The sequence below is a fragment of the Anopheles arabiensis genome, chromosome 2 (assembly GCF_016920715.1).
Source record: "Anopheles arabiensis isolate DONGOLA chromosome 2, AaraD3, whole genome shotgun sequence".
In the NCBI taxonomy this organism is placed as follows: domain Eukaryota; kingdom Metazoa; phylum Arthropoda; class Insecta; order Diptera; family Culicidae; genus Anopheles; species Anopheles arabiensis.
In genome coordinates this window covers 5,915,067-5,930,199 of record NC_053517.1, presented here as the reverse complement: position 1 = coordinate 5,930,199, position 15,133 = coordinate 5,915,067, and the positions used below count along the sequence as shown (strand labels likewise).

Here is a 15,133-nt window from a genome sequence, read left to right as displayed (position 1 = left end):
AGTTCGAACGTCAACCCTTGAAGTCGTGCGCGGTTCGGCTTTCGTTCCCTCTCGTTCCAACGCCTCGCGCTCTCTCGCTCGGTAGCTGTCAAAATTAGGAAACAACAATACAGAAAGTAAACTGCGGGCTGGCTTTGGGTTTATTTTTCCGTAAAATATTCACAGAAAAATGGATTCCGAAGATGCAGCACAAACAATTTTCGATTCGGCGGTAAGTTGGCCACGTACTGCAGCCACTGAAATGGTGTCTTTCCTTTCCGTAGCCTCGTCGCGAGCGATTCCGTTTGCGCTGTGCGCGATGTAAACATTGACGGTGGTGTTCCCGTGTCTCTTCCGAGGATGACTCTGGAAGCATGCAAAGTTTTACCGAATTGTTGGCTTTTCCTGTTTTCCACCATGGTTGCGCATATGGATGAGCGAAGAGCTCGCTGATATGAAGCGAATATGACCAGCGGCGCGAAAAACGCAACATTCCGTGCGGTACAGCGAGTGATTACAATTGTTTGTTTACGTTTTGTTACAGTCCTCGCTGGTGGAAGGTTGCCGGTTACCGGTGAAAATGAGCGGGACGAACGATTGGCCACTAGCAGAAATTATCAGCATTAGGGAGGGATCGGATAGAAAATGCTATTACTACGTACATTATGTAGATTGTGAGTAGCAGAGCTGGCAGCAGAGTTCGCGCCATTCCCGGCATACGAATCGTAATCGTGTTCCCTCCCTTTTTTAGTTAACAAACGACTAGACGAATGGGTGACGGAGGAGTTTTTGGACATGCGGAAGGTACAGTTCCCCCGCAAGGACGGCATAACGACGGGGCAGAATACCGGCGTAACGACACCGAAACGATTACCTCCCGCGCTGACCTGCTCCCGGCCTGCCAGTCCCGTCCAGACGCCCGAAATCACGGTCAACGGTGGTGCCGTGCTCGAGGCGGCACTGCAGAAGAAAATCAGCCGCAAGCGGAAAGCGACCTCCACCGAAAACGAGGACTCGGAGGATGTGCCCTCGACGCCGACGCCGCGCCAGTCGGGCAGTATGGTGGCGCACCACGACGATGTGGTGACGCGCATGAAAAACGTGCAGCTGATCGAGCTCGGCCGGCACCGGATCAAACCGTGGTACTTTGCGCCCTACCCGCAGGAGATGTGCACGATGTCGTGTATCTACATCTGTGAGTTCTGTCTCAAGTACCGGAAGAGTCGCAAGTGTCTGGAGCGGCACACGAAAAAGTGCAACCTGCGCCATCCGCCCGGGAACGAGATCTATCGCAAGAGCACGATCAGCTTTTTCGAGATTGATGGGCGGAAAAACAAAAGCTACGCTCAAAACCTCTGCCTGCTGGCGAAGCTGTTTCTCGACCACAAGACGCTGTACTACGACACGGATCCGTTCCTGTTCTACGTGATGACCGAGTACGACACGAGCGGGTTCCACATCGTCGGGTACTTCTCGAAGGAGAAGGAAAGCACGGAAGACTACAACGTGGCGTGCATATTGACTATTCCACCGTACCAGCGAAAAGGCTACGGAAAGCTACTAATAGAATTTAGTAAGTAACGATGGGCGGACAGGACAAAACGCTTCCTCTCACGGGAGGATCTCACCACTAATCATGAATTGCCTTTTGAACAGGTTACGAATTATCCAAGTTCGAAGGAAAAACGGGTTCACCGGAGAAGCCATTGTCCGATTTAGGTTTACTGTCGTACCGCAGCTATTGGGCGCAGACGATACTAGAAATATTAATCCTCCAAAAGCCAACCGGCGACAACGAAAAGCCACAAATAACGATAAAGTAAGTGTTAGCAAGTGTTTTTTCTCTGCGCTTAAGGTTGCTAACTGGATTTTTTTTGCTTTAATTGCTTTTAGTGAAATATGCGAACTCACCAGTATAAAAAAAGAGGACGTCATCTCGACGCTGCAGATACTGAATCTAATAAACTACTACAAGGGCCAGTACATAATCTGCATCAACAAGGAAACGATCGACCAGCACAAAAAGGCGATGGAGAAGCGAAAGATTCGCATCGACTCGAAGTGTCTCCACTGGACGCCCAAGGACTGGTCGAAGCGATCGAAATGGTAGAGCCACCCCGGCGGCACGGACCGCATAGTGTACCAATCAATCAAAGGAGCCACAGACTGTTTAGCGGCGACCAGACGTTCTCTGTACGCTGGGAAGGGGTTGTATCTCCTGATGATCTCCTTTCTTGCATAACTGTGTATGTATTGTGTGTTTATGTCTGCATTCGTGCGTGCGGGCGTGCGTGTACCTTAGATGAGTAAGCTTTTTGCGAGAGTAGAAAATGTGCAGGGCAAGCACCTACGCAGTGGAAGAGCTACCTGCGGCTGGCCTCTTGAGGCTGCGAAAAAAGGGGACGATGAAGCGCCATAGAGTCGGTAGGATGGTGGAGATAGGCAAAGAGAGCCGGGAAGAAACAAAGCGGTGTTGATAAATCCAGTTTTCGGTTGTTGTTTTATTTGATTTTATGTTTGTACCAAACGAGCGAAACGAAAACGCAGCGCGGTGTCAGCAAAAGGGAAGGAAGGGATGTTGTCCGTTTGGTGGCGGTAGTGAAATGTTCGCTCTCTAGACAACTCTTCAGTACGCTCCGTAACCGTCCGTTGTGTAGTTGGTCGAGGGTGGTGGCGGTGGTAGTCTCGGCTGGGGCGGGAATCCACCCCCTGGCGGGGGTCTTGGCGGAAAACCGGCCATTTGTGGTGGTGGCGGTTGCGGTGGCCTTACCCCACCCGGAGGAGGTGGCCGAGGCGTGCTGGGTGCGGGCGGTGGTGGTGGAAACTGTCCACCAGCGGCGCTGCCCGCGGGAGGAAACGATGGCGGCGGCGGTGGAAATGGTGCCGATGGAGCTGGTGGAGGAGCGCCGACGGGGGCGGGAGGTGCCGGGGCGCCCGGTTGTTGCCACGGCGGTGGCGGAATCATGCGTGGTGGCGGCGGAATGCCCATCGGGGCAGCTGGCAGTGGAGGTTGCGGTTGAACGCCGAGTGGCGGTGGCAACGGGGGCGGAGGGATTGCTCCTGGGCCACCGTATCCGCTGGGAGCTTGCGGTGGCGGCATGATGGGCGGTTGCGGTATTACCGGATTCGTGGGTGGCGGCGGTGGTGCCAGCAGTGGCGGTGGCATCATCGGATGACCCATCATACCCGGATGCATCGAGGGCGGGGCGGGAGCATCGGCAAACAGCTGATGCGGTCGGTCCGCGTGCGACAGCGGGTTCTGTGCCGCCAGCAAGCGCTCTGCGGCCGATCCGTGCCGTTCGCCTTTCGAATCCTTCTTGAACGCGTACGAAACCGATATGGGGCGATTGCAAAGGTACTGTCCGTTCATGGCATCCATGGCCGCATCCGACGCTTCGAAGCTGGCGAAGTTTATGAAAGCAAATCCCTTCGAGTTGCCCGTCTCCGGATCGCGCATAATCTTTGGCGTCTGCAGGATCACTCCGAAGGCGGAGAACGTGTCGTACAGCAGCTTCTCGTCCACCTCCAGATCCAGGTTGCCGATGAAAATGTTCGCCCCCACATCCAGGCTCTTCTGGTGGGCGGAAGCCTTGTTCACACGGATCGGTTTGCCGTACAGCTTGATCATGTTCATGATTTTGATCGCATAGTCGGCGTCTTCCTCGCCCAGAAACTCGACGAACCCGTAACCCTGGTGCATCTGTGTGACACGATCCTTCGGCATGTGCACGTTCACCACGGGTCCGCTCTGGACGAACAGTTCCCAAAGCAGCGTCTCCGTAACCTTATCGTCCAGTCCACCAACGTAAATCGTTGCATCTGGAAAGAGGGAATGTGCAATGAGAAAACATCAGCGAGTGAAGGTAAACAACCGAGATACACAGCGTCTCGTTCGGTTGAATAAGACGGAAACTCGGAGTAAAATGGAGTGTCTACACACAAAGCACGTGTGCCGTACTTTGAAGACGCGTTCAACGTGATAATTTATGCACTTTATACCGAATTTCACCCAAAATTACCTTGATTTCTTTCTGCTATCGGACCGGCCGCCATGGTTTCTTTCTTTTTTCTGAACAAAAACGACGCACAGCAAACGTCAAGCAGAAGTGTCAACGAGCATTTTATACCGACACTTTGACATTTGTTTTATGCCGACAGGTCGGTGTTATTGAAATAACTGAAAAAAATATTCTTTCGGGAATTTTGTGCAATTATAATTCCGATTAAAATGGCAATGATTCGCGTTTTCTTTAAACCTCTTGTGTTATTAATTCTCACGCCAGGAACGATGTTGAAAGTTCGTACAGGGTTTGAAATTATGACAACGAAAATGGCGCCAATCGTTTCTGCTAGCATTCAAACGTAAACGTAAACAAAGTCGTGTTCGGGCGATCGTGCGTTGCTACATGTTCTGTGATATTCTGTGATTTTTTGTGCAACATCCTGCTAAAAATGGCATCGTTCAAGCCAGAAAAGCAGCTACATCCACCGGAGAAAGGGTCAGATTTTGCATTTCCCTTTCTGCCGTACGATATTCAGTTAGATTTTATGAAGACACTCTACACGGTGATACACAGCGGAGGTATCGGAATCTTCGAAAGCCCTACTGGAACCGGAAAATCGTTAAGTTTAACCTGTGGCACCCTTACCTGGCTGAAAGATTATGTTCGACTGATGGAAGCGGAGCTGCAGGAAAAGATTGCACGGTTGCGAGCAGAAATAGCCCGGCTGGAGAAGGAGAACGAAAGCTCCAGCGATTGGATCTCGGGACAGTACAGCGCAATGGGCCAACGAAAGGAGTTGGATGTGCTGAATCATTTCAAGCAATCGATTGAAGAGTATAAGAAGCATCTGCTGCGGATGAAGGATCGTGCGGCGTTGCACAAGATTCGGTTGGAGAAGATTCGCCCCAAGGATGACACGTTGAGGGAAGCTGAACCGCTCCAGCAGGATGTCACAATCGATGAGGACGAGTTTTTGCTCCCGGAAGACAGTGACGGCAGCGATGAAGAACCCGAAGCCGATCGTGAGAATGATGAGGAGCGATACCGTCCAGTGCAGGTGATATTTTGCAGTCGTACACATTCGCAGCTCTCGCAGGTTGTTAGCGAAGTGAAGGAAACGGAACATTCCAAGGATCTTCGACTGATGTCGCTCGCCTCACGCCAAAGTCTTTGCATCAATGCGGACGTACGCAAGCTAAAGTCGAGTACGCTGATCAACGAGCGGTGTCTGGAGTTGCTAAACAAAGGAGGAAAGAGTAAAACAAGTGCCGGCGACGAAGGAGACGACGGGCGAAGTGTCAAGAAACGAAGAAAGCTTACCCAATCGTGCCCCTACTACAATCAGCGTGCAATAGAAGGATTGAAAAATGGCATCCTATTCGAAGTGCCCGACATCGAGGATCTGGTAAAGGCAGGAAAGCGCGAACAAGCGTGTCCTTATTACGCCTCCCGCGCCGCTATTCCCGATGCACAGGTGCTGATGGTTCCCTACCAGCTGATCTTGCACCGGCGCACACGGCAACAGTCCGGCATTCGTCTGCAGGATGCGATCTTGATCATCGACGAGGCACACAACCTGCTGGACACGATTTCAGCCATACACAGTCAGGAAGTGCGGCTGGAGCAGCTGCGACTGGCAAAGGTGCACCTTTCCGCCTACAAAGCTCGGTACTTCTCGCGCTTCTCCACGAAAAACCTGCTTCGCATCAATCAGCTCATCTTCATTGCCACTCGGCTGGGGAAAGTGTTATTCCCAGAAGGGAGCAGCACCAATCGATCTCGCATGCTCGAAACACAGGAGCTGTTACTTGAGGCGGATATATTTAATTTGAACTTATCGGACATACTTTCGTTCTGCGAGCGATCGCGCATTGCGCAGAAGGTGCACGGGTTCGCTCAGAGCGCAGCGCCGGAACTGCTGGAACAGAATGCGCAATCCATCCGGTCGAAGGTCGGCACGACATCGAAAGGATCAACGAGTGAGCTGAAATCACTTCTGAAAAACCTCGAAGAAGACTACAAAAACAAATCACAGAAGAAGAAAGCAGGCCGACCAGCGTCCAAGCAGGCTGTGGAGCCTGCTCCTGTTAGCAACCAGGAAAACGATCAACAGTTGCAAAGCAAACCTTCTGTCACAAATGCGATTCGGCCGTTGATAAACTTTCTCGAGTGTCTGGTGGAGGATGCCAGTGGTGGAAGTGGTGATAGTCGGGTGATGATTTCGTTCGATGAGAAGGATCCGTCGCAGGCGATCATGAAGTATCTGCTGTTGAATCCGGGTGGAAAGTTTGAGGATATCGTTCAAAGCTGTCGTTCGGTACGGAGGCAGACAGTGTGCAACTATCCCTGGAGTAAGGTTAGCTAATTTGTCGATTTTGCTCTTGTTTTTTGCAGGTTGTGCTGGCCGGTGGTACGATGCAACCGACCGAAGAGCTGACGGAACAGGTATTTCGCAACTGCCGGGAGCGAGTAACGATTAAAAGCTATCCACACGTGGTGCCAAAAGATGCCGTCCTTCCGATCGCCCTTGGTCGAGGGCCGACCGGGAAAGAGTTTCTGTTCAACTACAACAACAAGCACAATGTGGAAATGGTAGGTCCATTTTGCGATCCAGATCGAGGAGAAAAAGCTAACATTCGCCCCAAATATTGTTTCCAGCTCGACGAACTTCAGTCAACGTTGCTAAACATCGGCCAGGTTGTGCCGCACGGTGTGGTGGTGTTCTTCAGCTCGTACGACTTTCTCGACCTGTTCACCCGAAAGCTGGAAGAGTCGGGCAATCGGGCACGGCTGGAAGAGCGCAAGAAAGTGTTCCGTGAGCCGAAAACGTCCGGTCAGGTGGAGAAAACTCTGTCCGAGTACGGCCGGGCAGCACGATCGGCAACCGGGGCCATACTGTTCAGTGTGGTCGGGGGTAAGCTTAGCGAAGGGTTGAACTTTTCCGACCAGCTCGGGCGCTGTGTGGTGGTGGTGGGGTTGCCCTATCCGAATCGTACCAGCCCGGAGCTGTGCGAACGGATGCGCTACCTGGATCGTAGTTTGGCCGGTGCCACGTCTGGTGCGTCCTCCGCCGGAAACGAGTACTATGAGAATCTTTGCATGAAAGCCGTCAATCAGTGCATTGGCCGTGCTGTGCGCCATATACGGGACTACGCTGCGGTGATACTGCTCGACACCCGGTACTGTACCGGCGAGCGCATCCGCCGAAAGCTGCCCGTGTGGATTTCGGAGCGAATGGAGTGCGCCGAACGGTACGGGCAGGCGCACGGGAAGTTGGTGAAGTTTTTCCGCGACCATAAAGCCAAACACGTGGAAGAAACTCAATGAAAGCGATGCGTATTTTCGGATGAAACGTGCGCAGTAAGTACAATCAAAGCCCCCCTCCTGCTGTGGGAGGGATAGTTGCTGTTATATTGGGCTATTTTAGTCCGATGTTGTTTATGTGTATATATTTTTTCTCCTTCATGGTTTCGATTTCGTGACACAGCTTGGTTTTTTGAAATGTGGTTGCGCTTTGAAACACTTTTACCATTTTACGATACGAGATAATAACGCGTCTGCTTGTTTCGTTTTTGTTGTTGCTGTTTTCTTAACACACACTACACCGCGTTTGATACTGTTTCATCACACGAGCATTATCGAACATTGTGAGGCTTGGTATTGCTGCACATTTGCTGATTTGTAAATAGACTTGCACGCCAGCACACCATGTATATCGACCGATTTGAATTATTATTGATTGTTTTTTGCAATCTTTCTAACAAGGCGGAAGAATATCGTGACTCATTCTCGTTTCCTTTTTAAATCCTCTCAAGGCTTTCCTTTCCCATTCTAATCGTTTCTGTGCTGTTGTCAGCTATGCTGTCATATACCCTTTTGCGTACTAAGTTTGCGGGTTGATGTAAGACACATTAGCAACAGTTATGCGCGAACACCTCCCTGGTTTACTGTGTGTGTGCGTATGTTTTGTGCGTACATGGAAGCTGCGACGAATATGCTGAGGCTTTGAGACAAATGGGCCACACAAAGACATTGTGAACGTTAGTTTAGGACAGTGGACACACTAACGGTCACTTTAGAGATAACACAATACTGTTTAGTGTGCATTCTGTTTATCGTTAACATTTTTACTCCTTTTACATTACACGATAGCTATGCTTTTACTAGAATGCTTCCTAAGGCAGCCCTTTCTTTCGCTTGTATTGTAGCATATTGTGTTTCCCTTTATTGCCTTACGCATATTTGTTTTAGCATTAACAACTGAAGCACACAAGATACGGGATAGAAAGACAATGTTAGCTTCTTTATTCCAAGCACAGACGTTTGGCTATAAATATTGTACTTCATTTGATGGCTCCATGCTCCAGGCAAACCCTATGCAATGGATCCAAGGATCGATCCTATAGTGCGTGAAAGTGATGGCTGTCTTTTAGTTTCCTAACGGATTATGATCCATTCTACTGTCTTTACTGTGTGTTGGTGTGTTTGTGCGCGCACAAAGCGATTAAGTTGTGTCAGGGGAGGAGATTTTCGTATTCGATGTGAGTCCTTTTTCTGATTTTACCCACTTTTTGTTCTGTTTTTCTTTTCCGCCCGTATGCAACGGCGGTGTGTTTCGTTCGCCAACGGTGAACACACGAGGCCAACGGTAGCCAGGTACAAAGTAGAATAATAAATTTCATTCGATAGTTTTCGCTTCCCCGTGCGCATACGAAATAACGTGGACAGAGGTCGACTAGCCGCGGCGCTCGGGATCGTTGGAAGCTTCTTCCTGTTCTATTTTTGGGTCAAAGAACGCTCTAGGGGAAATTGGGTGTACTTTTAAGGAAAAGCTCTATTGATTTTACGATCCACTGAATGAAATTAAGAATATCAAATATCGTAACTCGTTTTTGCAACTTGTTGATTTAAGAAGTAATATATCACCCTTTTAGAATAAGACCGATCGCCTTCACCGATCGCCCCCCTAGCTCCTCTGCTAATATCCTTCGTTCTGTTGTCTTCCAATTTTCGTATGCCTGCGTTCTTTCTTTTCTATATCACACTTAATATTTTAGAAAACAAAACATTTGAATGGGTTTTTTCCAATAGTTTGTTTGTTTTTATCCTTCGCCTTCAGCGTATCATCTTATCGATTGGTACAAGGTAAAAGAAAAGGTAAAGCGCTTTGAAGTTGGTCCTGCCCCGAGTGTATAATGCATTGCATTAAACCATAAGAATAAAACATCTACCCAACGACACGTACGCCCGTTTGGCGTGTAAACAGCTAAGGCCTATAGCGCAAAACGTGTATGGGAATAGCATTTGAATGTTAATATTTTTTGTCTATTTTTCTCTCGTTTTTTGTTTTGTATATTTATGTTTTGTTTAGTAATGTTTTCTTGCTTCTTGGCGTTGTTGTTTTTTTTTTTTAAATTCTGTTTCGTTCGGGTTTGTTTGTTTCTCTTTTGACGAAATAACTAGTAACATGCATTATAACCTATTCATCCAAATAGGAAGGCATTTTATCCAGTTTTGATAATGAATTTTAAACTGTACTGCTAAATATCTTTTTTTCCGCTCACAGTTCTTACAGTAAGGCATGCGATGGATTTGGTGGCGTTAGTGGCAGCTTTTCGAATGGATTTGATGTTAGCTTCACACATTTTGCATTTTTGTTTGCATCCTCCATTCCCAATTCTCGTCTTCTGGATGGATCGGAAGGAATAGGTGGTTCGATTAAGCCGTCTTCCTTTCCTGCCCTTCCTCCCCTCTGCGGTAAGAAGATGAGAAAGAGGGAATGTGGATGGTTTGGGACAAAACAAGTGAAGCTTCCAAATATTCGTGCCAAAAGCAGCACGCCCAGCCACCTGAGTATATAACCAACTGAGAAGACCAACCAAGCAGCAGCAAATACACACACACTGCTCTCAAAGGCTGTTTGAAAGGCTCTAATTGTTCCAATGGGAAGGGGAGGTGAACGAGATGAGTTTGCTTTTAAAATGGTATACAGTTTGAATGTTTGCCTTAGCCGACACTTTACCTTCTATGCTATAAACCACCTTGGGAAGCTGCTCACTTGCCCAGCGTAACAGAAGGCCTCTCCTTTCCTTTTCTGCTTAAGGCTCCTGACCAGTGTTAGTTTGATAAATATATATAATATATACTCGTAGTGTCGTAGTGCACACACACTGCACGACGAACACACATTGCACATTGCAGTCGGCTTCTGTGGGTGTGCAGTTTCGCTGCAGTTGGGTTTGAAATGCAGCACTACAGCAATTATCGTACCTCTATCATATCCTATATCCTAGATTTCACAGTAAGCTTTCGGTCGATTGTTACGCTTAAATAGTACGTTTACAGTAATCCAAATCTAGCTAATATTAAATTGGTCTTGGTTGTTGTTGTTGCTGTTTGTGGAGGCTGTTGCTGTTAAATGGCCTTTAGAACGAAGGGATGGGAGATCTAACCGGGAAGAAAGAGGGCCCTAGCGTCTTGTCGGGGGGATCTTCTTGAGTGTGCAAGTACGAGTACGTGGAACAGATGGCGCGCGTAAGTTCAAAGCAAGAATATATTAATTATTTAAACAAAACATCTTAACCGGTTAACAAATGCGCGTTGTAGTCCGATTGCATGGCAAATGTAACACTCCCGGCGCAACACAAAACGGGTAGAACGCTAAGAGGAAGACTAAGTATTTACCGTTTTACATTAAACGAGATTGATGTACCGTAACTAATCACTAGGTGAGATTAAGGGTAAATAGATGAAATGTAAATTAAAAAAAAAAAACAAAACAAGACCTCATCAAGTCATGAACGAGAAAACGGCTAATACTAATTGACTGGTATTGTATGCTCTCGTGTACTGGTAGTGTGTATCCGTACACTTACACGATAATAGTATGGCACCCGTAGATTTTGTGATTTGCCCTTATGGGGCAGCAACACTTCAGCAACAAACTCCTCAGCCCTTATCCATATGGGTCCATCAAAAAGGTTTGTTTTAATCCATTTAATACAGGATTATATCTAGAAAAAAAAACTTAACACAATGAAACATTATAGTTTCTACATTTTTGTTTGTTTGTTTGCTTCAATCGGTTGGTAACTTTCCGTTTGGCTTCTACAGACCACCAGAGAGATAGAGAGATGTACAAGTAGTTGGTAACTTTCCGTTGGTGCTTGTAAGTGACATTTAAGGATCAGTCCGAAGTAGAAGAAAGAGCTACAGCTCTTCTTCATTTTTTCACAAATACGATAGTAGTCAGAACTCGCGAACGAATGGTAATTATTGGTATCGTTATGATTATGCATTAAGTTAATTAGATTTGCTTTGAACCACGCTTCCGCCATCTGCGCCTCGTGTACTCGTCGCTGCAGTGCAGTGCTAGTAGTAAAAGGTGTCGTTTTCGGTTTCGCGCTTGGAATGTTGAGGTTTGAGGACCAATCGGGGATACTTCTCGTTTGCAGTAGATCGTCATAAACGGAAACTGAGCGTTTGTTTTTTGGTTGATGTTGTTTGTGAGATTCTTCTACCATTGCTTTCCGTCGTACATCAATCAGCATTACTCTGCCGATAATCCCAATAATGGACCGTCAAATATGGTTTAATCTTGTGCCAGTTTTTTTGTGCCAGTGCCGTCCCCGGCTCCTACTCAGCAGAGGGGAGACAGCGTACCGTGCAAATGGTAATTTAATTAATGAATTTACATTGACAGACATACACCGCTATACCGAAACCAGCAGAAAATGTCAACATAAGGTTGAAAATACTTTTTTCGTGTCTTTTCCATGCAGTTGCATGATAAGGTACAGAGCGCGTGCGAACGCACCTCTCACGCGAGGTTGAATGCTCCGTCCAGTTACCATGCAACGTTTTTAACTTCCATTTCCAGCACTCGTCTTATGGCGCGAGCCCACGGTAGACTTTTGACAACAGTGCCACATGCAAGCTGAGTTTTATACCTTTGAAAACTAAAAAAAAAGGTTTGGACAGTATTCAAATTTGCCAAAAAAGAAGGAAAGACCACCATATATAAACAAGGGGGTAGGGAGATGTAGCTTTTGGGAAGATAAATATTCTGCTGGTTGACAAAAATTAGCTTGCGGGTGTGAAGAAGCACAAGAACATGAACACAACAACGCCAAAAGTGGGAGATATATATATGCAAAATTCCGATTATCTTTCCCGCTCTTTCGGGGGTATGCAAAATACGACGGAAAGAACGGAACACAGTGCAGCCAAAACCAGCAAGTAAAATGGCAGTGGAAAGAAACACAAAAAAACAACAACAAGCGCACACAACGTTTCGGAAACATGTGTCGAATGGAAAGAGCAGAACCGAAAAGGTAAAGAAAACGGTAAACAAGATAGCCACAATAAGAATAATAGTCAGTAGTAGGAATAAGAGAATAATAATAGTAATAATAATAATAATAATATTAATAACATTCAGTAATAGTGTACCATACAATAGTAGTCATAAAATGAGATACGATTATTGAACCTTACACACGAAAAAGGAATGCATTTCCGATCTTTACATTTTCGCCATCTCATTTCCTCTGTTTCCATTCAGCGTTATTGTGTGTGCTTTGTTGTGTTCTTCCACGCTGTCATTTACTTGACATGGTCAGGGTTATAGCTGGTAGACACCAAACCAAAACGCAACAAATTCCATTGCAGAACAGAAAAAAAGAAAGTAATTTCCTGGGACGCATTATGGAAGTTACACAAGACACAAAACTCACAACGATCAAATGTTTGATGAATGTTGTATGTATGTGCGAGAGTATTTTGGAGACATTACGACTCAATGGTGGGTAATGTTGGGGACATCTCTGGGTCTTCAGAGTGTGGTCTCGGTTGGTTTAGCGAAGATGACACCTTACCTCAATTTCGTACATATAACAACCTGTTGTACAAATAGCTGACTGGTTAGTAGTAAAGTTGTAGAGTCCAAAGAGACGATTCAGTAGGAAAAAAGTCGTTTGCGTGCTAACCTATCGGGCGTGATGGAAGACGGTCAAGTAAGGAACTCGTAAAGGAAAGGGACACAGCGGGAGCAGCAGCAGCTTTTAAAACAGGCGAAACAAGTACATTAGGCTTCGGGAAAGACGCACCTCCGCAGTGTAGTAGAATAGACATTTCGAGAGATACTTGCGGTAAATTGATCACGTTTAACGATTAGACACGATTAGAGCTCAGATAGTCTCCACAAGATCTCTAAAGGATCATCTCCCCAAGGGTTTGAGGGTTCGTTTGTGCTTGGGGAGGATCTTACAGATCGAAAGATGTGGGTCACGCCAGACACCCGTTGATGCTGTTGTACGCCGTTATACCGCTGTCGAGATCGGTGAAACCTGTCGGATCATCGTCGGCCAGTAGGAACATATCGTTCGCAGCCGATCCGAGCAGATCCAACGTGTTGCTGACGAGTTGTTGCTGCTGCTGATGTAGGTGATGTTGATGTTGTTGCTGTTGCTGTTGCTGAAGGTGATGTTGTTGGAGATGATGCTGCAGTTGGTGATGTTGTTGCTGGTGTTGCATCTGGTGTTGATGATGTTGCTGTTGTTGGTGTTGCTGCTGCTGCTGCTGCTGCTGTTGTTGGTGGTGATGGTGCTGGTGATGGTTTTGTTGGTGTTGATGATGAAGAAGATGCCCAAGGGTAGGGTCCCCAACGACTAGCAGGCTATCTAGCTGTTGCTGTGACTGTTGCTGCTGTTGCTGATGATGCATTCCGTTGGAGTGTTGGGCTTGCTGCTGATGCTGCGTGTAGTCAACTGTGGCGGGTTTAAGCGTCTCGAAGCTGGCACCGAACTCGAGCAGCGTGTTGGAGGTGTTGTCTTTAATCGCGTTCAGGTGATTGAGTTTGTCATTTTCGTTTACCATGCTGGGGTTGTTGTTGTTGAGTGTGGCACTATGTTGCTGCTGCTGCTGCTGTTGCTGCATATGATGGTTGTGTTGCGACTGTTGTGCATGCTGGTGTTGCTGGTGTGAGGTGGCACAGTTGAGCCCTGCGGTCAGCGGGCTGTGCGCGTTGTTGTTGTACAGATCGAGCGTGGCATCGAACAGGAACCGATCCGCACTCTGCACCGTCGTGTAGGGGCTGTGCGTGTCGATGAGTTCGTTTTTCAGTATGAAGTCATCGTCGTCCGTCGTGCCGAGGCCTCCGATAGAATTGATGATTGGATTCACCGTCGACAAAGAGTGGGATCCAGTTAGGGGTGAAGGTACGGATGAGGGCGAAGAGGAGGGCGTCGTGGTCATGAGGGTGGCTGCAATGAGTGGGTTTCCTTTCGTGCCGAACGGGGTGGTAGTAGTGGTGGTCGTAGTAGTGTTGATGATGCTGGCGTTGCTCTTCAGAGAGGGAAGATTCGTTGCGGTAGTAGATGTGGCTGTCGCTGAGGGAGTGATTTTGTTCTGGGCTCTAGACTGTCGCGGCTTAGGTCCAGGTTTCGAACGTCCATTCTTGGGAGCAGGTTGGGGAGCAGTGGTGGAGGATGCGACAGACACTGCCGGACCGGGAATGTATTCCGATTTGGCCGTTTGATCTCCCGTGCCGGGTAACTCGGATGGTGATTCTAGCAGGAAGCTGTTGGGTTCCGTTGGAGAAAGCTTACAGTATCCGGGCGGAAGCAGAGAGTCTTGGTTGTGGAAGCCATCCATTGGTGATCCGGTACTGGAGGCGACTCCAGACTTCAAGCACTCCGAGTACTTGATCTCTCCCTGGCCGCTCGCTTGGTCCTGATCGAGATAGGTCAAATCGTTCAGATACTTGTTGCTGTTGTTGCTGCTGCTGGTGCTGCTGCTGCTACTGGTGCTGGTGCTGGTACTAGCTACACCGGCTCCAATAATGGTCGACAGGGAGGGAAGCGGTTGATAGCCATTCTGATGAACGCACGTTGGACCGTGCGCCTGCAGGATCTCCACCAACTTCCGATACTCCGTCTCCAGCTTGCTGACCTGCGACTTTAGCTCCCTGTTCTGGGCGTCGAGCGTCTCCGATTCGTTGATCAGGTTCACCGTACGTTCGCGCTTCTTCATGCGACACTTGGTGGCGGCGATTTTGTTCCTTTCGCGGCGTCGCCGTCGCCGGTCCTCGTCTTCCGGTGTTAGCTGTAGCAAAGGGAGAACAGAAGAATCACAAAACGATTGTAGATAGA

At 47.9% G+C, this 15,133-nt stretch overlaps 4 protein-coding genes across 7 annotated transcripts in view; 2 read left to right on the top strand and 2 right to left on the bottom strand.

The window, feature by feature from the left end:
- Window positions 1-93: 93 nt before the first annotated feature.
- Window positions 94-2,464, top strand: LOC120896176 (histone acetyltransferase Tip60). The gene is made up of 5 exons (XM_040300122.1): window positions 94-211; window positions 524-653; window positions 731-1,552; window positions 1,636-1,798; window positions 1,873-2,464. The coding sequence occupies exons 1-5, from the start codon at window positions 170-172 to the stop codon at window positions 2,087-2,089; spliced, it is 1,374 nt and encodes a 457-aa protein (XP_040156056.1). The 5' UTR covers window positions 94-169; the 3' UTR covers window positions 2,090-2,464.
- Window positions 2,461-4,071, bottom strand: LOC120896177 (splicing factor 3B subunit 4). Its single transcript, XM_040300123.1, has 2 exons — window positions 3,999-4,071; window positions 2,461-3,798 (listed from the first exon to the last, which is right to left on the bottom strand). The coding sequence occupies exons 1-2, from the start codon at window positions 4,030-4,032 to the stop codon at window positions 2,606-2,608; spliced, it is 1,227 nt and encodes a 408-aa protein (XP_040156057.1). The 5' UTR covers window positions 4,033-4,071; the 3' UTR covers window positions 2,461-2,605.
- A 135-nt stretch (window positions 4,072-4,206) lies between these two features.
- LOC120898809 (ATP-dependent DNA helicase DDX11) lies at window positions 4,207-7,422 on the top strand. Its single transcript, XM_040305168.1, has 3 exons — window positions 4,207-6,300; window positions 6,378-6,575; window positions 6,642-7,422. The coding sequence occupies exons 1-3, from the start codon at window positions 4,432-4,434 to the stop codon at window positions 7,308-7,310; spliced, it is 2,736 nt and encodes a 911-aa protein (XP_040161102.1). The 5' UTR covers window positions 4,207-4,431; the 3' UTR covers window positions 7,311-7,422.
- LOC120898810 (activating transcription factor 3) overlaps window positions 7,390-15,133 on the bottom strand; it is a 57,007-nt gene continuing 49,263 nt past the window's right edge. For all 4 annotated transcript variants that reach the window (XM_040305173.1, XM_040305170.1, XM_040305169.1 and 1 more), the window contains one exon: window positions 7,390-15,086. In XM_040305173.1, coding sequence (XP_040161107.1) covers window positions 13,269-15,086 — 1,818 coding nt within the window. In that variant the 3' untranslated portion in view covers window positions 7,390-13,268. The remainder of the gene's footprint in view (window positions 15,087-15,133) is intronic.

What these genes read in the sequence shown, in the direction of transcription:
- LOC120896176 (XM_040300122.1), top strand. Translation starts at nt 170, where the DNA reads ATGGATTCCGAAGATGCAGCACAAACAATTTTCGATTCGGCG. An exon ending in AAACAATTTTCGATTCGGCG is followed by an intron (nt 212 to 523) that starts GTAAGTTGGCCA and finishes GTTTTGTTACAG; the next exon opens with TCCTCGCTGGTGGAAGGTTG. An exon ending in AAAGCTACTAATAGAATTTA is followed by an intron (nt 1,553 to 1,635) that starts GTAAGTAACGAT and finishes CCTTTTGAACAG; the next exon opens with GTTACGAATTATCCAAGTTC.
- LOC120896177 (XM_040300123.1), bottom strand. Translation starts at nt 4,032, where the DNA reads ATGGCGGCCGGTCCGATAGCAGAAAGAAATCAAG. An exon ending in GATAGCAGAAAGAAATCAAG is followed by an intron (nt 3,799 to 3,998) that starts GTAATTTTGGGT and finishes CCCTCTTTCCAG; the next exon opens with ATGCAACGATTTACGTTGGT.
- LOC120898809 (XM_040305168.1), top strand. Translation starts at nt 4,432, where the DNA reads ATGGCATCGTTCAAGCCAGAAAAGCAGCTACATCCACCGGAGAAAGGG. An exon ending in TCGTTCAAAGCTGTCGTTCG is followed by an intron (nt 6,301 to 6,377) that starts GTACGGAGGCAG and finishes TGTTTTTTGCAG; the next exon opens with GTTGTGCTGGCCGGTGGTAC. An exon ending in ACAAGCACAATGTGGAAATG is followed by an intron (nt 6,576 to 6,641) that starts GTAGGTCCATTT and finishes TATTGTTTCCAG; the next exon opens with CTCGACGAACTTCAGTCAAC.